At 40.5% G+C, this 21,369-nt stretch overlaps 2 protein-coding genes across 3 annotated transcripts in view; one reads left to right on the plus strand and one right to left on the minus strand.

Annotated features, from left to right (window-relative positions):
- hpda (4-hydroxyphenylpyruvate dioxygenase a) lies at positions 1–11,838 on the minus strand. The gene is made up of 14 exons (XM_088907133.1): positions 11,787–11,838; positions 10,607–10,633; positions 10,151–10,213; positions 9,171–9,275; positions 9,013–9,055; positions 8,484–8,566; positions 6,237–6,326; positions 5,837–5,943; positions 5,332–5,409; positions 4,161–4,323; positions 3,838–3,909; positions 3,360–3,482; positions 2,976–3,092; positions 1–1,598 (listed from the first exon to the last, which is right to left on the minus strand). Exons 1-14 carry the CDS (start codon positions 11,787–11,789, stop codon positions 1,485–1,487), a joined length of 1,188 nt encoding a protein of 395 aa, XP_088763259.1. The 5' UTR covers positions 11,790–11,838; the 3' UTR covers positions 1–1,484.
- Positions 11,839–17,197: 5,359 nt separating this feature from the next.
- mtmr4 (myotubularin related protein 4) overlaps positions 17,198–21,369 on the plus strand; it is a 68,732-nt gene continuing 64,560 nt past the window's right edge. For both annotated transcript variants that reach the window (XM_088906808.1, XM_088906812.1), the window contains exon 1: positions 17,198–17,261. The gene's annotated coding sequence lies outside the window, so the exon portion shown is untranslated. The remainder of the gene's footprint in view (positions 17,262–21,369) is intronic.

Consider the following 21,369-nt stretch of genomic DNA (forward strand, 5'->3'; position numbering starts at 1 on the left):
TCTGCTTCATGACCTATGGCAGAAATGCATTTAAAAATCATTATCTAATACATTCCAGGCATAACCTGGATATAAAACATCATGGATAATAGTGAATCAGAAGAGCAAGGCAATTCAAAACCCTTTTAGGAATACTGTGAATGGAAAACTGTGAATGGGTAATTGTGAAAATCTGAGGGAAAAAGTGTTATAGATACAGGGCTTGTACTTCCAGATCATGACAAGTAGGCAGTATGATGGGCAATCTGACAGAAAGACAAGAATTTAAATGGGCATTCAGATTCTACCATTTAAAAATAAATTAACATTTTACTGGGAACAATCAGGTGCTCCATCACAATGAAAATCCTGTCTTGAAAGTAGATTTACCTCATGCCTGGAAGCAAAAGAATGCATTTTGTGTTGTAATTCTCAAATTATTCTTGAAAACAAACAAATTGCATTCAGTAAAAATAGTATATAAGACTTAATTGCTAATCTCACCTATGGGGATATTATTCCTGTAATGGTTGACTGGTGTTTGACTGAACTTTGTTTTTATTTAAAAAAAAACAAGACAGTTTCTAAGTTTTTGTTTTATTTTTTAGTCTGAAATGAGTTTCAATGTGAATACAGAGATTATAGAATTTATATAGACACCAATTTAATTTAAGTTTGGTCCTGGACTATTTATGCCATATATTGTACAGAACAGGCCGAGATTAAGTGTCTTTCTCCAAATCCAATAGGCCAAATAGGTTGCTTGAATAATATTCCTTTAATTTTTAGTGGCTTTAGACAGCTATTTAAGTACAGGGTTGTAAATGTAGATGCTCACAAATATTTTTGTGCTACGTAAATCCATACATTTGGGGGATTTGGGTTAATGAACACTATTCTTATAAAGAGAGTTGGCCTGTTAACAAAATTGTAAAATTCTTGTGCTAAGGAGCAAAAAAATTTGGTCTAGCTACAGAGAACAATGAGGGCCACATTCATATGGACGACAATATATGTCAGAGAGGTAGTTATAAAATGCCCAGCATTAGAGCTGTCATTGTCAATTTGATCAAATCCCACATAGTACCGTTTGTAAGTACACCAAATTTGGTGATATGCACGTTACATTTGTTAGAATATATCACCTAATAATAATAAGCACACTGTTGCTAATTCATCTACATGGGGAGTGGGCTCGGTCCTGCACAGAGCCTCAGTAGTCTAGTCTGAGATATGTTTTAAGACCTTTCTGGAGCAGACATTTTGAATGTATCGCTGTTTTCTTCCTCCACAGAAAAACTACCACTTGCCGGCGGCATGAATCAGAGGATTTACTTGGGATTTTGGGCATCTTGTTTCTTGGTTAAATTTGCATCAACTGGCCGGTCAAAATGGGATTAGATAGTGGGTTGCCGTCTTTTCATAATAAATGAATGACCTCTCTAGTGCAACTATATGGACATGTACAGAATCTGATGCGTTGTTGTTGCCACCAAGTGTGGAGGTTAATAGAAAATCTTCGGCTCTCCGTCTTGAGTCAGGATAGTCAAGTTTCCACGGGCATCCTGGTCTTTCTCGATGGCCTCAAATAGGGATTTAAAATTCCCAGCTCCAAAACCCTGCAAAGTAGATGGGGATACTTTAAAGATCAAAGGGAAATGGAAAACCAGCATTTTCAAACTCTTCCACCTGGCTAGGCTTTTATTCAAGATGTGTATATCCCCTCACTTTGTTTACATCATGCTATTTGAGGAAAGGCAAATTGCTCATGGTTTAAAAGCAGGATAAAGAGTTACAGATACAGTCATGTTTTTATACTGTGAGAGCCATAATAAATGTATTGGGAATATGGGCCTTGTAAAAAAATTCAATTTCCTTGTGTTTTGACTGCACTTAAGGAGCTTAAGTAACACAGTTACAGTATTTGTGATGTAACATTAAGGAGTCACAGTCACTGGGATCTCCAGTCCTGGTTCTGGCAGGCTGGGCTCATAATGGCAGGAATTGGCTGTTACTGGCTTATTTGGATTAGTTTAACCACTTCTGCTCGCTCTGCAGGTGCTGGTGCTTTAAATATTTCTGTAAAGGATGCAGACACACAGACCCCCCAGGACTTGAATTAGGGAGCCCCGATCTATTTAATTAAAAGTAACATTAATATATTTTAAACCCTTATGTCACATTGCTTCGTTTGGCTCCGAAATGAATAATGATCAATGAAGCTCAAACGCTACGTACTGATCATTTCTGCAGTTTTGAAAAGGGTGTTGATTTTGGTCCTGCTGGTCATTTCGCAGAACCGAAACACACAGTGTGTTAGTTGGTTTTGCTCTGTGGTCTGAATAGAGAGGAATCTGTGGATAAACTAGTCTGTCAAGCTGTGATGGATGTTTTCTATTTATGCCTACAGGGTATTTGGCTTCAAATGGAATGAACAATATAAAGAACGCTTGGCTAACAGAATGAAATATTGCCTCTCTATTCAGTGTAAAATCCAGTTATCTTCCTTTTGACTGTTTTAAAAGTCTCACATGGTTATAAATCATTCTAGAAAGTCAACGTTTCCTGTAGAATAATTTTTAAACAGTGTAGGAAATTTCTCAGCTACAAAAGTATTAATAACTTGTCTTCTACTAACTGGTGTCTGTTCTGAAACTTCCTGTAAACACTTCATTGTGCTAACACAGCCAATCCCACTGACTGACCTCTATAGCAACAACTAATCATCAGAAATGAGCTTGAGATTTGAGATGTCTGACACAAAAATCAGAAGTACAAGTTACACTTAAACTTTGAGTAACTTTACATTTGGAATTTCTGGATTCTTCTGCTAAGCAGACATCAGTAGCCTGGATTTATTCAGCAAAAAGGTAAATTTTGGATCTATTGTAACTAGCTTAGCTATGTGATTATTAAAGAAGACCCTTCTGTCGTGATACTGAACAGCCATGTTCACAAGCTATCTTACTGTGACCTGTGACTGTTGCTACACTTACAAAGTGATTGTGTCGCTGAATGACCTCGAGGAAAAGAGTTGGCCTGTCCTGTACAGGTTTGGTGAATATCTGAAGAAGGTAGCCCTTGTCATCGAAGTCCACCAGGATTTTCAGTTCCTAAACTCAAAAGGAATCAAACATGAGTATTTGTTTCACCATCACAACAGTACAAATGGAGGGAAAAAATATTCACATTATGGATGAACTTGTATATACAGTAGGAATTTCTTTGTTGGTGAGATTAAATAAAACAGTGTCATTTGTTTTATCTGGCTAGGATAAAGTCCCAGTTTTTCAAGTTAAAAGTGCAAAATTATATTTGAGTTGCCTACTGTACATAGGCCTGTTTGTTGTTTAAGGCCTGTCCTCGTGTGACATTCCCACCTGGAGTTTATTGAGGTCTTCCTTCACTTTGATCTTAGCTGTCTTCAGTTTCTCTTTCAGGTTGTCGTAGTACGTGTCGGGAGTATAAAGGAACTCCATCCCACGGGCCTTCAGGTTGATAATCTGAGCAGAAAACCCAGTAAAATTCTTTATCTGAGCAACTCTTGAACCTGTTGCATAACTTTACTAAAAATTCAAAACAGCCCACCTTGTACTGGAAACAAGTTTAATGGTAAACTGCAGGTTTGCTTTTAGATTGGCCAACATGACCTTTTAACCTCATGTGTTAATTTAATTCTGTGAACTTTGGATCAGAGCGTTGTGGGTTTAGATAGTAGGTGGGACACTGCTGTTGTCCCCAGAGCAAGGTATTTCACTCAGATTGCTCTTGTACATGCTCTGCTGTATAAACAGGTTGCCAGAATGTCATTGAATGTCAGAATCCGTTCTCAATTGGCAAGTGGAGGCACGAACTCACAGCCTGAATGATGTTGGAGGTGTTGAGAGCGATGTGTTGAACTCCTGGTCCTCCATAGTAGTCTACATACTCCTGAAGGATGGAAAAGCTTTTATTGGCATCACCCAAAGGAAACTGTGTCATGTATGAAAAATTCACGGCTGCTTTCACGCGTGGCGGCATTTTGCAAAGTGCTTTGTGATTTTGGGCTGATGAAACACAGCAAAACGAAGGTAAAATTGTCCCCAGTGGGAGCTCTGAAACACTCCAAGGTTTTAATTCATTTTCCAACTGTTCCAGTTTGAACCCAGACTTCTTCCATTCCTTATCCCTGTTTCACATACTTGAATTTGGGACTTCTTCTTCCCATGCGCTGGCTCATTAATGGGCATCTTTATCGTCTCCTCGTAGTTAGTGACCACAATGGATCTCAGCGCACTGTACTGGGTATGGATCTGCTTGTCGTCTATCGACCAGAAACGGTGGAACATCAGACACTTCTGGTACCTGGAAGAACACATAACCCACCCCCCAACCAAAGGAAATTCACAATGAGGGAAAGAGACGGACTGCGACGTCTAAAAATGAAAAGCCCTGTTTTCTTTGACATCCTACAAATAAAGCAGTTAAGTCAAGCGGAAGGCTTGAGAAGGGCACCCTCTGGTTGATGGAGTTGCACAGAGCTAAATCAAATGCAAAAGATATGCAGAGCATATAGAGAAACTTATAGTCTCAGTTTTCAAGGTACAAGTGCAAAATGTTTGATAGTAATAATTCCTTATGTTTAATAGTAATAATTCTGGACACTCCATTCAAAGTGCTTTACAGGTAATGGGGACTCCCCTCCACCACCACCAGTGTGCAGCCCCACCTGGATGATGTGACAGCATCCTTAGTGCACCAGTATGCTCCCCACACACCAGCTCTCAGTGGGGAGGAGAGCAGAGGGATGAAGCCAGTTCAGAGATGGGGGTTATTAGGGGGCCATGATTGGTAAAGACCAGAGGGAAATTTGGCCAGGACGCTGGGGTAACAGCCTCACACTTTTTGAGAAACACCCAGGTATTTTTAAAGGCCACAGAGAGTCAGGACCTTGGTTTTTACTTTTTACCTTATACTTTTTTACTTTCACCTTATACTTTTTACAGTATAGTGTCCCCATCACTATACTGGGACACTGGGACCCATACAGACCACAGGGTGAGCGCCCCCTTCTGGCCCCTCTAATATCTTTTCCAAAATGTTGGTGTGTATTAATTGATTTGTGGTGGTGGTGTCATATACTTCTCCTCTCTCACAGTTGGTAAGAACATTTGACATGTTTTTTCTTGTTCCTTAGCCTGTTGCTGAAGGCCCCAGTAAGATCTTCATAACAGGGCACTGGAGTCAGCTTTCTGGGCTGCTGGGGGTCAGGGGTAAATTGATCCCTACTTTCTTTTATCTGTAACTCCAGTAACATGGGATATTTCTCCTCACACTTATGGTCTTTACAGTTTTTTGTTGCATGACTCTCACCAGTCCGATATGGGAACCATTTGATCGTCTGGCTGGTTTCCCACAATGTGATCTATGAAGTTCAGACAGCCTGGTGGCCTGGAAGAGAAAAGAGGTTTTACTGTATGTGTGCATGTGTGTGTTTGAGAGAGAAGGCATTTTCCTCGCCGTTAATCACTGTTCTGTAGAAAACCAGAAAGCTGAATCAATGTCAGAGAAGTTTGCAGCGTTTCCACTGATCTAGAAGATTTATAGCAATCGAACTCCTGCAAGATTCTGTCGGACTGAAGGAAATACTGTATTGAGAGGCAGTTTCATCCTGCGGGCTGGATGGAAAGTATGGATTACCAACAGATAACATACACATTCGCTGTTGGAACCTTTGCTAATCTGACGTGACTGTTGGCTTGTGCTTATGAAAAGCAGTGGCAGTCTATTTCCATAGTAGTGGTTATTGCATTCTAAATTTAAGTTATTCAATTTCATTAAAAGGTAAATCTGTTAAAGAAGAAAATGGAGTCCTTACAGCTGAGGCAGCAGGGGGTCTCTGAAGATGGGCTCCTTGTACCCGGGCAGAAACAGGCCTTTGTAAGGCCCAAGGTACTCCACAAATGTGTGTGTTGTGTCTCCATACTGGGGGGAAAAATGCAGATTATTTTGTTTTTCAACCAGAAATGATTTAGTGATTTAAGAATGCTGAGAAAAAGCAATTATTTTGCAACCCTTTTCAATATTTATTTGCTTCCAGTTTGCTTCCAGTTTCAGTTGCAGTTAAATGGTGACATTCTCAGTTGTAGTTTTCCGGTGTGGATTGTACTTTGCAATAGAGATGAATAAGTAGGTGTGCCAAGGGCACAAAAAGGGACTTAAATGTACTATATGCAATAAGACAGTAAGCATTGCATTTTTGTAAAACCCAGACTCACGGTTTGTACGACAGCAAACTTCACTCTTCCATTTTCGTCCTGCTCAATCCAAGGCTCCTTAACAACCACCGCCCCCCTTTCTCTGGCTTTCTGTGGAAAGATGTTGAGATTCGACTCGGAACAGGCTCAAAGGAATGCCTAACTGACCACACTATTAAGGGACTGAGGCTGGGACCACAACTCACAGTGTGACACAGTTGGCTATATTCCTCAGAGATGGCAGTGTTCTGTGCTTCTCACTAATATGGTTCCTGATTTTATTATTTGACGTAATGTTTTCGTTTAAGAAGATATGAAATATTAACTTTCAGTGCCATACATTCCAAAATAGACACTTGTGCAGTACTTTTCAATTTTCCAGATCATCAGGAGAATTTTTAAATGACTGTACAGCCTGCAGCGTCACAGCTTGAAAGACCTGAGCTCTCCTAGTGAACTGACAGATACTGTGTGCTGTGTTCTCTATTAGGCCAGTGAATGGAAAGAGTTAATAGTGATTTTTTTCTGCACCAGCAGTTCCTGCTGCGGCACAGAATACAACATTCTCCCAGCAATAACACTAATAGATGTGCTTTTGCTCAAGCTTGAAGGTTTTCTACAGAAAAGGACACATAAGTCACTTTCAATTTATCAACCCTCTTAGGCTGTTTTTAGCGACAAGCATGATTCTTTGACTTTGGCATTGTGTTGTGTCACCAAGCCAAAAGTTCAAAGCTTAAGGCTTTTGTGGATTTTTATTAACAGATTCATACAAGTCTGTCCCTTTTAGTTTAAGTTGATTCATTACCTTCTATTACATGTGCCTCACCTCAACATGTGGATCACATGTAGAAACATTTTCAGAATTTATTTCACCAGTGACCTAAAGCTGGAGATATTTTTAATCATTCTTTTTAATACAATTAAACTCAGTATTTATTGAAAAACGGCTGTAATAAATGTTAAAATGAGCTGCTATTCAAAGCTTTGCAATATGCGATGAAGATTCTTTAGTATTAATCAGTCTTGAATTATCTCAGAACAGAAACAAATGAATGCAAGCTAATAAATGCCTTTGCAGCTTTAGAGATCATACAACAGGGACCAAACACCAAGCATTGAAAGCATCAATACAAACACATCTGGTGGTTTCTCCTGTAGGCTGGTATTTAGGTGTGGCAGTGTCAATATAGTCAGACTTCTTCACTTTACCACACCAATGAATGGTTAGAGCGCCCTCTAGCAGGCATTATCCTATCATGGGTAGAGCACCGCCACTACCCCTACCTGTTGGCACCCTGATTTCTTCACAGCTCCTTCACAGAGGTGGATTTGAACAGTGAGTCTGCTGAAATTGGCATTGAGTTCATGGTAAACAAAGTGGCACTTTATCTTAGATGGCATCTTTCAGGGAAAGAAAGCCCTCCTGTTGCACTCCTGGTTAAAGTATAACTAAAACAAGTGAAATGGAAGCAGCCCATTGTTTATTTTGCCTGCTGCTTGGGCTCCCCAGAACCCAGCAAAAGGCAAAGGTATGTACTGCTTATCTTCAGTCTGCTGTAGCAGTGGTGGGTACTGTACATACCGCACAGCTTAAAACATCCGTCACGTAGCACAGTCAGGGATAGAGTTCAGATGACTTTTTTGACACACTTCAAGTCTCATTGCTTCTAGGCCAAAGTTGTGCCACTTTTTCTAATATTGGTGCACTCTTGAAAATTAGAAAACAACACCACTTCTGTTGTATTTACAGCTTTAACCTGGTGTACGTATTTTTAGAAATTTGGGTCGTACAGAGCCAAATGAACAGCAAGAAAACTCTACTGTTTGACAGCCTTTAAATTCTCCTGCTGGTAGCTAAAGTATAAAGTTAAGAATTAAGGCTCTATGCTTGGTTGGCTGACAACCAACGATTCATTTTTATCCCCTAGTCCATCAAAAGGGTTTTAGAAGAACTTTTGATGAACTGGCAAAAAAAACAGTAGATTAATGACCGTCACTTTTTTATGCAGGACTTTTTACAGTTAAGGCAATCTGCTCTGGAGAAAAATGTTTTTGAATGAACTTTGAGTTTTCAGACTAGAGCACCAACTCATCTAGACCTATCAGTCTTTGGTCATTTGCGTCCAACTGCCCAGGGGCACCCCAGTCAGCTAAAAACACGGCCTCCACTCAAACCTGCAACCTCTATGCCTCGGGGCTCACTTTTGCACTCCCAACAGAGTGGTCCAGTCCCTGGGTTAGTCTTGGTTAGTCTTGGACAGTTACCTTCAACAGGAAGTCACAGTCTTCCACTTGGAAAGCAACATCCTTCACGCCATCCCCATGCTTCACGAGATGCTCCCCGATTTCTGAGGAGAAAAGGTGACATTTGGGAACGGAAATAAAACATAACATCTGGAACACGTCACTGTTATGTGGGAGGTAGATGAAGAGCTGAGAGTTCCTTTGTTTCACATTGTACATGCAAAGCAATGTGAGGGACAGTTCTTAACATCATGTAGCATAGGCCATAAGTAGTGAGGATTTCAGAGGTGTATATTTCTAATAGTTTTTTCTAAAATCATTTATCTAAACAATTTATTGGGTTTGGCACTTTTGCACAGACAAACAAAACAAAACTGGTGAACCACAAAGCTTATCCTTTTCTAATAGATGATCAAAGGCTTTCCTTGTTTGTTTTTAATACAAAACCTGGCTAAAAAGAGTTTTGCTATTGAAGTGGCCCACGCTGAGGCAGTGAGGCATGTCTTTCAGTGTTTCAGGTACAGTGTTGGAATTTCACATTAAAGCTTACCCTTATTTCCAGGGTTCAGCGCAGACTGGAACACAAACATTATCTGAAAGAAGACAGAAACATGCTGTTACTACTCATGAAAAATGAGTGTTAGTGCCTGGGTTGGGAAATCTGAATGATTTGTTTTTGAAAAGTTTAAGATTGTCCGTGTTTCAGACCTTATCCTGTCTGATGACGTGTGACACCACCTCTCTGCTCCCCGTTTCCAGACCTTTGTAGGCTAGAGGCTCAAAGCCCATTTTGTCACAGTAAAATGTTGCAGCCTGTAAGGAGACAAACAAGCACCAACAAGGGACATTAGAGTTAGACTTGCGCTCATAGTGAATTCTTCCTGGTTCAGGTTTTTAATTTCTTCTCCTTGGCATGATCTATTCCTAAAGGCTAGGAAATTCAGTTTCTGATGCTTAATGTGGTAATCTTCTTTTTCCAGTGGATTTTTTTATTTCTCCTGGATAGCTGTGCATCTACATGACACTATCTAAATATAAAGTGCAACCTCATTCATAACTACTAAGTGATCAGGTATTTCCACCTTCACTTCGTTCTACCTCATGTTTAGTAAGCAAACAAAAGTATTTCATGATCCAGATAATTTCTAGTGCATTTGATGGTTGATTTTTTTAAGAGTTGATTGGATTAACTGCTGTTCCTAGTTACAATCACAAGATTAGCAGAACAAAGTGAGCTGACTTGTTTTTTATAAGAAGATCACCTGAACTTTTAAGCGGTGGCTTTAATGTTGTTCATGAATAGCCTGCCCGAAAGCACATTGCAAATGTCAATATTCAAAAGGGGAATGAACTCGGTTTGATAAAAAAAAGTTAAGAGACACACATTCATCAGCTGAAGCCCCTGTAACATCAGTATAGCTTGCCATTACACTGATTGGAATCTGAGGAAAATTCTAGATGAAGCAGAGTTAATTATTAAAAATGTAAGTTGACTAAATGTCTCCCGTTTGGCTAAAGAATGAACCGAGAAAACTTTCTTTCACATATTTCTTTGGACAACAGTCCTTTCAGGGGAATTTACCGGGGATGATACTACAGCAAGTATTGTATTTTCTCCATGTGTGGGCAGTTTCAGAGATCCTCGATTACTGTACTTTCCATTCAGTAATGCAACAAATTCAGCTTACCTGTTTTGCATTTCCCACCCAGAAGGTGACGTGATGGAATTTCACAAATCGCCCTCTCTCTGGCTAAAACACAGAAATGACACAAACACCCTGTTACTGGTTATAAGGTACTTGATGACAAAAATGTATTTCCATCTTAGGACAAGAAGCCATGAATGTAACTATGAGCTCTTCCAGATATAAGAGTAAAGATGTTGCATAGAACAAGTCTGGAAATAAACCCCAAACTGTGACAACTTGGATGTGTATAGGATGTGTGTTATATTGTATATTGTTATATACTTACGTTTAGAGCATTAAGATGAAATATTTTTGGACAGTGAGTGTTTGCTGGGAAAAGTGTTTGCTGTTTTTTTTTTAAACAGGACCTCTTTTTTTGGTGTGCAAGTACACATAACCACAGCACCTTTACTCTGTGAAAAAATACAGCAATGCAGCTCTCAGATAATAACCTACCTTTTCTCCTTTGTCAGTGTAGGAGGTCTGAAAAATAATGGAGAGAAAGAAACGGTATTCACAGTAAATCACTTATGTTTAAGAAGTAGTGCTGGTGCTGTTTAATTGCTCAGAGTTGTGCAAGAGAATACAAAGGTATGTCAATATACCCTGAGTGCACAGAATATAGGGATTCCCAAAAGAATAACAGACTAGGCCTCTGGTTGTAGCAAACGCTGGAATGGGAAATGGCATGAGATTGCATTACTGGTTCCACCTGGTGCACTAATTCTCAATTGAATTTTTCTGACAGCTGTTACTGCCAGGGAAGGTGATGGAAGTCTGTCCTGTGCTTCTCAATTAAACCCCCTACTGCCACTCAGAGAGCCTATCTATTTGATTAAGTGAAAGCCACCTCCCAACATTAAGGCTGCTGGAGATTATGTTAAATGAGAACATGTGAGAGTGATCAAATTAATGTTCTGTTTAGGTAAAAAGTTTAATTTGCTATAATATCTTTAAAATAAAACTGTAAAATTTCCCCTTCCAGATCTAAAGTTCATGTGCTGTGAAAACCATGTTTATAATCATCTTTTTAAACACAGGATCGGGACATTGGAAAGTATTTTTCTTATTATTTTAGTGCAAAACCAGAAGCTTCCAATTTTGTTTTCTATTTTTAAGACAATGTAGTGGAATAGCAATCATTTGCAAAGTAGTTCATATTGTGATAAAACCACTTACTGTTTAACAGAGTGAAGTGGTCAATATTTGTCCGTATTTTGTTCAAGTTCAAGATCTGATTTGTATTTAAAACAGCTGCAGGAACCTTCTCAGATATTATGGACTGCTGGCTACAATGTGGACATATCTGAACACAGACATTAATAACTGTATTTAGACAACTGACTGCTTAAACTCATTTTATAGCTTTTAATACCCTCAGCCCTTAACCATTCAATCTGAGCCTAATTTATCATCCTTTTTGAGTCAAGATACTTGACACTTTTTGGGGTAAGAAAAATAGTAGCTGGCATACCAGTGTCTCGGATTCCAATCTGGTTGTTTTAAAAGTTCTGAGGAAACTCATGAAAACATTGTTCTGAAACGCTATTTTACTTTTACAACTGGTGGAAAATACTAGAGGAGGAAAGAAAAGTGTAGTGACATTATAAAGTGAAATAAAAATGGTCACACTCACCATTTTTGCTTCGTGGTGAACGAAAGTGGCCTTAGAGACAGTCAAGAGCCCGGCTGCCCTGTGTGCTGTGAGATAAGTAGAGTGGGTGGACACAGGTGATTGGTCCCTGTGAAGACACCCCCTCTCGCCTCATCTTGACAGCTCTGGGTGTCCTCTCCAAGCCGTGTTTGTCCAGTGGTAACATGGTATCAGACGTGATCTCACAGTTATTGACCTTCTCCATGCTAGCGGCGGAAACTCTCTAGAAGACTGATCTTCCAATGCAATTTCCCGGGGAACCGTGAAACACGGGTTGGCGCTTTTCCAAAACTGCTAAAAGATATTTGCAAAAGAAAAAAAGGATCTTAATTTGAATGTATACAAAATGGTACGCGACAGATTACACAGTGCCGCTATCTTGAGCACTGTTACAGTACCGCCTGCTCAGACAAGAACTTTCAAATGCAGAATGGTGGGGTTTTAGCTCATTTTGCTCTTTTTTAAAGCCCCTGCTCCAGGGAGTCAGGTGTGTGATGTGTGAAACAGTATTCTCCTGCTTCCCTCTGCTGGAGTGAGTCTGGCAGGCCTGCAGCAGGAGATCTGTAAATCCTCCCCAGAGCCCCTCATCCCTACACATAACATACTGAGTGACCTGGGCCATTGAGCAATCAACGTCTAGGAAAGGAAAACGTCTCTGAACTCCTGTAGTAATGATAGGATCTGCGCTTGGATGTGGCTACAGTCCTGGAGAGCCATAGTGCCTGCTTCTGAGGAGGGAACTCAATTTGATAACACTTTAGTGAGCAAGCCACAGAGGACACTTACAGAGACATACTGTAGGCTGCTCGTTGATATACCATTGCAACACATACATTTCAATTTGCAATCTTTTGTCAGTGCCATAATGCACGTTCACATCGTCCTGGAGGGTAGTTACGTAATCCTTTTGACTTGCACCATGTAAATGAGTCCTTATGTTATTGCATTATGTAACATGAATTTCTAGGATATACAATGAGCATATGTTAATAATTTTGAACTTTTGATGCCCATGATAAATATTTAATCTTGCATGTGATCCTCACTTTTCTTTCCTTTCAAGTGATAATACCATCACAATTTTAATTGTGATGGTTCAACTAGCTATGATTTCAAATTGCACTGATGTGCAATTTACAGTTCTCTATCACCTGTCCTAAAGGCGAATTCTTTGAAGTTAGCAACTTGTTCTGATTCTTTGTCACTGGTGACTAATCACTTATTGCAACCTCATTGTCTTTCTGCAGATGAGTACTGTAGCTCAATTATTCCTGTGTGGGCTTACTCATAGTGGAAAAAAGGGCTGGGAATGCAAATCCTATAATTAAAACTCCTTTTTAGCCTTTCATGCTGCCTGCTCCTGGAGATGCTCTATATAACAGCCTAATTCCGATTCTTTTGAAAGATACACCGTATGATGGGAAATGGGAGCTCAGCACTGTGCAGTTCATAGCCACATGCTCTGGAATAAGACACAAGGTTTTGTTAAATGTTACATGGCAGTTGGGAAAAGTAGCACAGCTTTAACAATCTTACCTGCCGTATCCTGCATCATTGTTCAATGTGCGATTTTTAAAAAGTGTATGTTTCCCCACACAGAAGGATCAAGGTACAAAACAAGAAAAAAAAAGAAAACAAAGAATTGAGAATTGGAGTCAGTAGGTCGCAAGATTCTCTAGAACAATAATTAACCATGTAACATTTATACATCTATCTTAAGTGAATTAGAAAAACTGTTATAAGAAGTGACCTTTGCATTAACAGCTACAGGTGAATAGTCACTTATAAAAGGACTTTGATTTTTTTGTGTTGTATGTAGCTCTAAGCACAAGGAGGTTACAAACAGCTTACCAAGAGAATCACTCTGTGAGTCAGTGGCAGACCCACAGCCCAGACTGGGAATAAAACTTTTCTCCTAAACCGCTGGACACACCAGCCTCATCTGTGTTTCTCATTCAGCACTAGAAGCCACTGCCTCAGGAGTTCTGAGCCGTGTCCATCCATGAAAAAACTAGATTCCGGAAAAATCAAGAGTGATGCAGTCCAATTTGTAGGGTCAGAAAGACTCACTGACTTTACATAGGTAGTATCCTGGCCAATCAACACTCATGACATGTCACCTTTTGCACAACAAACAGACACCTGTTTAATTAATGTCAAGTGATCTGCAGCTGGAAAAGCAACTTTCCAAACACTGTATACTGGACAGTGTTTCCTCTAGATGGAGCTACTGTTTAGCTGTTTTCCCTTTTATTGCTTGAACAGAAAAAAAATGATACAATAATAAAAAATTGAACAGGAGGATCACAGAAAAAAAACATCTGGTTATTGGGTAAATATGTATATGTATAAATATGTATATACATAAAAGGGAAGAAAAACATCCTTCTGTTCTGGAGCAGCTTTAATTTTCAAAATGAGGAGAAAGAAACTTTAGACTTAATGAGACATAATAGAGTTCTTAAACATAAGTGGGCATGGTGCCCATTGTGCACACTGCAATACGTGATATCACTTCCTGTAATTATCACAACACAACACTTCCTCATAAAACCATTGATCATGTGATATTTTAGAAATGTTAAGAGACATGTGACCATTTTCAAAGAATGTCTCCTATAGCTTAGTGTATCTGAATTGCTTAGATAACAATCATATGAAGAGTCACTGAAATGTATTCTGTCCATCTGGTTAGTAAAAATGTTGGTTTCCATTGGCTCATTCATTTTTTTACAGATTATTTGTAGTTTTGTGACTTATCTCCTGATACGTTGGCCTCAATGAACAGAATTCCAACCAGGAAGTCTTTATTAAATTAAATACTAGAAGAAAACAGGTAATTTGAACATCTGTGTTTACTTCATCGCTTTCATTCTGTTGTACAGGTATGATCAAACTACTTTCAGAACAAACATTGGAACAGGTTAGATCTGTATGAGCTAATTCACATGTCTGCACTTTGAAATACCTTGCCTCTGAGAAGGAATGAGTGAAGAAAGACAGAAAAAAAGATAGAGGTACAGCACAGTCTGTTTAAATCTCCAATTGGGCTGAAGGACTGCTAGACTTGTTTTTTTAAAGTACTGCTCTCAACTGTGCTTTTAAGTGCTTGTGTGAAGGGCTAAGTGACATGGCCTCTAAGCTAATACCCAAATGTGTGACCATATGCTACTGTAGCCTATACCAGCAATTCAGAACAGCTGAGATCAGTGCAGGTGAAGAAGCAAAAAGACTGGTGCAAAAGCTAAAGACAAAAATAACCCCAGCCCTTAGCTACAGGACACAGGCCAGTAAACACAGACCTAGCCAGGCTATATACACATTGCAGTACGTACAATACGGAGGCAAAACACAGAAGATCACACTGGTTAGATAAATTGCGGTCTTAATAATGTATGTAATTATAACAGCAATGCTTCAGATGGGGAATACTGGTTACAAACCTTACAAGAATTTGATCCCAATGTTTTGTTGTATGATTAAGAAGATACCTTCTCCTTCATACCTTCTGTAGCTACTTGTTTGCTATTAGTTCTTGCTTGCAGTTTCTTTTTCCTTGAATTGTACAAGACAACCAGGTCACATACCTTAACTGTGGTGTATCACAAGACAGTCACAAGGTTAAAGGGTTCCCTGAAATATAGAATAACAGGTGAGACAGAACAGTTTGAGTATGTGACATCATCACATATAATATGTGTTTGGCTCTTTCAATGACACAAGGTACCCATAATGACAAAGCAAACATGATTCTACTTGTCCCAAAATAAGGTACGGAATTCCAAAACATATTCTGGAATCACTGTTTGTTAATATTTGTATTTTTTTTTAATGAAAGTCATTTGGCTCAATTGAATTATATAGGTTATAAGCTACAAAAGCCTCAGTTTTGGAGGATGGGGTTAGAGAGAGGCTTTTATATATTGTAACGCAACGGGGGCTCAGGCGGGCGCCCTTGCCGCATCAGGTCGGCCCCACACTGTCCGGGGCTCGAACCCGGGACTTCCGCGTCTCTCTGCAGCGACCTAGCCCCGTGAGCTAAAGAGAGATCTCTATCCAGCCCAGTAGCTGTAGTCCTGCTATCATAGGGAAGGGCGGTGACGTCACCTGCTCTGGTACGCCGGCTCTTACACAGTACCTGACGGCCGTAAGCGTTACACTCTCCCCCGCTTAAATCGCCGTCCCCGGCGAAGGGCTATCCCACCCCGCTTCTGACACCAATGTAACGCAACGGGGGCTCAGGCGGGCGCCCTTGCCGCATCAGGTCGGCCCAAAGTATAGGTGGCTCGAACCCGGGACTTCCGCGTCTCTCTGCAGCGACCCAACCCCGTGAGCTAAAGAGAGATCTCTCTACAGCCCAGTAGCTGTAGTCCTGCTATCACAGGGAAGGGCGGTGACGTCACCTGCTCTGGTACGCCGGCTCTTACACAGTACCTGACGGCCGTAAGCGTTACAATATGTTGTTTTGCTTCAGGCGTGGAACTGTACATCTCTGCCATGATAATGAAACACTATAGGGTTCCTGTAGTTTAGAAACCGCTGAGTCAGTTTCTATACATTACGATTGTTTATTCAACGATACAGTTCTTTATGATAAATTATAGTCTCCTATTGGCTCCACTTCCTGTTGTTATATTGAACAAGTCGATATATTGTTCGGAGAGTCAAGTATTTCTCTTACAGGACACACTATGCAACGGTATCTCTAAAACGTAGTCGTACTTTTAGATAAGCATGATATGAGGAAACGTTTCACGCTCTAATTATGTCACGTCAAGCGATCAGAAGGACGACATCATCTTTTGTTATCCCCGGGGCTGTTCAGTCTTCATGCCAGGGGTTAACAGCCCCCAGCTCATTCTTTCATTTGGCGAGTGGGGAATTGTCTTGGCTCTGACTGATCAGGCGGAAAAAAGAATGCTTCTTAAAACCGAGGATGCAATCATGTGCTGGGGGAAGGACGAAACTTCAATTTTTTATTCCCATCTTAAAATTCCAAGCTTCCCATACCTTTGATTTTATAACACTCTCGCAACGAGTTACAACCATCAGCAACGAGAACCACACTTCCAACCTCCAGTCTGCTGACAGCATAATACCCGCCTGCCCGTTTCATGACTAGCTGCCGCGCTGTGATTTTCTATTGGCTAGAAACATGACCACATGTCTTCCTCCTCTGTTTACATAATCTGTGATTGGCTACCGACGGCTTCCCTGCTGCTCTGTGATTGGTCGCGGCGTGGGCGTGTGCACCATTCAGGCTTTCAAGCATCTTGGTGTGAATTATCATTGGCCGCTTCGTCTGGACACGTGACGTAGCTGGAACGGGTATTGAGAGTCTATTGGTCAATTCAATCATCCCTCAAAAAGAGATTGGCTAGTGCATAGGTCACCGCGATTGAATGCGGAAGTGGTGTAGTTTACTGAGTCACTGTTCTGTCAGCTGATTGTTTCTGAGTGAGTAACTCGATTGTATTTTCTTTTTAATTGTTTGAAGCTTTTTCTAAATGCTTTTTAAATGATTGTAGACGCAATTCGGAGTTTCTGCAAAATACAAATGTAATTTGCAGGTGCTCTCGATTTTATAACCACCCTTTGCAGGATGCATGTGTTCAACTCAAAATGCGTATGTGTGTTAACTGTACTTTTTTCAATATGTAGGTATGGCAATCACGATTAAGAAGCCTGACACCAGTTTAATAGGATTTCACTTTTTAAGGCACGTAATCTATCCAGTCCTTCTGGAGTGCATTAACTTTTAAAAGTCAACATTTGATGTTTGCTCTTTGCAGAGTAGTAGTTTGGTCGTGGTGATGTATTAAATTTGTTTCGGGCAAATCGCGTGATGAAACGCAACAAAATAGCGCTTCGTGTCCGTCACTCAGTCTTTTAGAATCGAGCTGTCGGAGATTGAATGTATCATCTCCACGAGCACCAGCAGGAAAAATAGAGCTCGGTATCAGATCGGCCACTGGAAAGCGTATAAAATATCACCTTCTGCTGACGCCGTTACATAACTTGGGGACCACTGACAAAATATTGCTGGGCTGCAGGTGGGCGGAGATGGGGGTACATGGCTCTATAAAGAGCACATTACTGTACTGCCTCGGGCAAACACACCAGGTACCAGAGACGATCGTAGGAGGGAATGTCGATATTGGGCACGGCACCAACGACTGTAGTGTCGGCTGTTAATTTAATATTTTAATAGAGAGAATTGTTAGTAATTGTCGGGATTCCTTTGAAGGGTTTCCAGGTCTGCAGGAAAAGTCTGTTTTTATTGGCGTTCGTTCGCTCCTCCAATAACTGATCTTTATAAACCAGAGGATTTGGGTTGGACCTGCTACAGACACAGGGTCACAGTACATTACAGGAACACAGCCTTGGCAATAGTCATGAATGAGTGGTTGAAGACGGAGAGCAATGGAGCATCCCACCTGTATGCTTTAATAGCCAATGTAAAAAAAAAACTATTTATTTGTTACTGCTTTAACATTTTCCTTGAACTGGCTCTTCTTTGCTGTTTTAAAACTCTCCACTCAGCCTAAATAATACACTCCCAGCAGACATATTACATTCTTCCACGAAAGCACAAACATTCTGCTGATTAATTGTTTTAATATTTATAAACTTTAATTAATATGGCTTTAGGACTTTGCTCGTTTCCCCCACCAATCCCTTCTGTTGTGATGCTCGTTTGTACTGGATGATTCACCTCTTGACAGTGTCACAATCATCTCGGCTAAATCAGCTGCAGCCTGCTCTTTGAGGTATGAAAATATAGTGGCCTAATACAACAAGCCTGGGCAAATACAATGATACATTAGCTGATGCACACCTTGGAAGGAGATGCTCCCTTACATGAAAATAAGGCCAGTTGAGTGGAATAGGTCTGTCCTAGCGTTGGTATTATTTTGTCCACCACTACATATGCTGATAAGCTAATGCCAATTTATGCACTGGAATAGCTGCAAGGCATGATGCTAGGATTTCTTCACAGATTCATAGCCGCGTATCAGCTTGCCCGTCTCCTGGGCCAGCAATAAAAATATGTGATTGATGGTCCTGATCAGGTTTCCAATCATGCCTGTCTAATAATATCTGCTTGCGGGGAGTCGTCTTCATTTAAAAGCACGTGTCCACTGTTCATCTGAGTTGTGTGCGCGCTCGTGTGAGTGGGGCGTGCCCTGGGTGAGGCAGGTCTGGAAGGAGACCTCTCAGGTCTGGAGAACGGGCTTCCCCGTGTGGTTGGTCACGTCAGCATCTTCTGCAGCTTTCCCGGAACTATGGGGCTTGCCCAAGGTGATGAGCAAGAGCGTGGTGCCTTGAAAAGTACACTGTTTTGTGTTTTTTTTAGCCAGAGCGAGAACACAGCTTTCACTTGAGTTCGACACAGAAGTAAAAGCTGTGCAGCAAGGTGTGCTGATGTTTCTGGCCTTGAGCTAAGGCTGGCAGCGTCTCAGACCCACAGCTTTTTCAAAACGCATCCGCCTCACAGAGGTGACAGGAGACACTAGAGGAAGCTTGTGTGTCTTATCCCTCCCTGCCATCATTGTGTTGCAAGTGCCTGTCTTCCTTGACAACACGAGGCCTTTATCATGCTGTCAGAGGAGCTGCTAGAGCTGTCATAGAAACACGCGTTTGAGGTGCGTGCAAAATGGCCGGTTTCAAATAGCTGAAGGCATGTTGCTTTCTGGGCTCCAGCTTCTCATTTTTGAAGAAGCCTCTGTTTCTTGCGCTTCTTTTTTTAATTTGATCACAAGACAGTCAGAAGGATTAGGTCATTCTTTTACTCTTTTACAGCTTTTCACAATCTTTTTGCCTTCTTTGGTCTGTGTTTTTTCATGTCACCTTGTGCTTTTGAAAAAGTCAGCATTTTATGAAGTAACACTTTCAGGATGCATTTTAAAGGCTGGTAATGAACCACCTTCTGCAATTGAGTAATAGTAGTGATAAAACAGAGATGTAGGCAAAGCATCTCACTAATGATGGTCACTTTTCAGTTTATTCCAGTTGTCAAACACTGAAGGAGCAGATTTGTGGAAGTCTGTGTTCTTAGAATTTGCGTGCTGGTTTAAAAACATGTTTACTTTGCACTGGGGTACCAAATGCCTGGGCCAGTGTTTTTGTACCAGGGGATTTAGTGAGTAAAATTCCTTTATGAGTGTGGGAAATGCACCTATATTACCGAAGCCTCATGAATGTAGCTCTTGAGTCTCTTGAATGACGACAACTTTCATAAAGATTTCAGGTTTCATAAGGTGAAAGTGGTTAGTGTTGTCTTGCCACAGTTTAAATTAAATTGGAAAATAGTGCATTGGAGATACATTTGTAAACAGAAAAATGAGAGTTGCTCTCTTTGCAATCTCTTTGCAATGTTGGTGTTATGGAAAGTGACAAAATGACCTAGTATGAAATAATTCTAATGAGGAAATTCCATTTCTTGGTTGATTGATGGTTGACAATTTGACCATTCATAGCACACTTTGAACATGAGTTGCATTGTTTTAATTCTCCTTAAGCACAAGATTAAAAAAAAACATCAAATGCTATGTCATTGACATTGTTTCTGTAAAGGCAGCTGAAGTGCTGATGTAACTGGTTTCATTATAATACTGTGTCTAGGAGCTCAAAAGTTATGCGGTTCCAAAATGTAAATAGTACAGATAAAGTATATCACTGCACACTTATGAATATTTGCATAGAAATAAGAATAGACAGTCTACATGGATACTGAGGCATTTTATAAAGCACAGTGGAATGCTGTTTGCATGCAGTATCATAGATTGAAATGGGAAATAACCTTTTGAGGGTGAAATAATAGCATCCAAGTTAAAACTGTATGAATGGGTTTTTATCAGGCATTGTTTGCTTAACAAAATGAGTGTGCTGTGCAGCCATGCTGAAAGGTAGCCTGCATGCCATCTTCCCTCTGAAACAGACATGGTTGTGCTGTCATGTGAAAACTGAAGGTGGCAGAAAATCCTGCCAATCAGCTGCTCTGCTTTTGCAGTTAGCGACAAAGATTAGCCACCACAACTTCCGCCCTCCCTGTTAAAACAAACAGATCTTCAAAGATTTGCAAATGAGTCAAAGTTCAGAATTGTGTTTTGCCTGGAAGACTAGCCTTCTCACAATTGCTTATTGCATCCATAAAACGCGATCCTGAGAGAAGTTGTTACTTCTGCCCATTAACACATTTGTTTTGGCTGCAGTAGGGTTTCCCATATCTGACTAAAGATAAAAGCCATTTTTTTACCAGAGTTTGAACAAAGAACTTTGAGCTTCTGGTGTCTAGATTTCTCAATGACAAAAGCAAATCACGTCAATCAAATATCTATGATCAATAATGTACAGCTGGTTTTATATATTATTTTATTGGGTGGAGCGGTGGCACTGTGGCTAAGGATCTGTGCCTGTGGCTGGAAGGTTGCCAGTTCGAATCCCATGGCCGGCAGAGGAATCCTACTCCATTGGGCCGTATAAATGGCTGACCCTGCGCTCTGACCCCACGCTTCTCTCTCCCCGTCCGTCTGTGTGCCTGTGTGTGTGGATGTGTGCCTGT

This window comes from Atractosteus spatula, chromosome 27, assembly GCF_055471065.1.
Source record: "Atractosteus spatula isolate fAtrSpa1 chromosome 27, fAtrSpa1.hap1, whole genome shotgun sequence".
NCBI classification, from domain to species: domain Eukaryota; kingdom Metazoa; phylum Chordata; class Actinopteri; order Semionotiformes; family Lepisosteidae; genus Atractosteus; species Atractosteus spatula.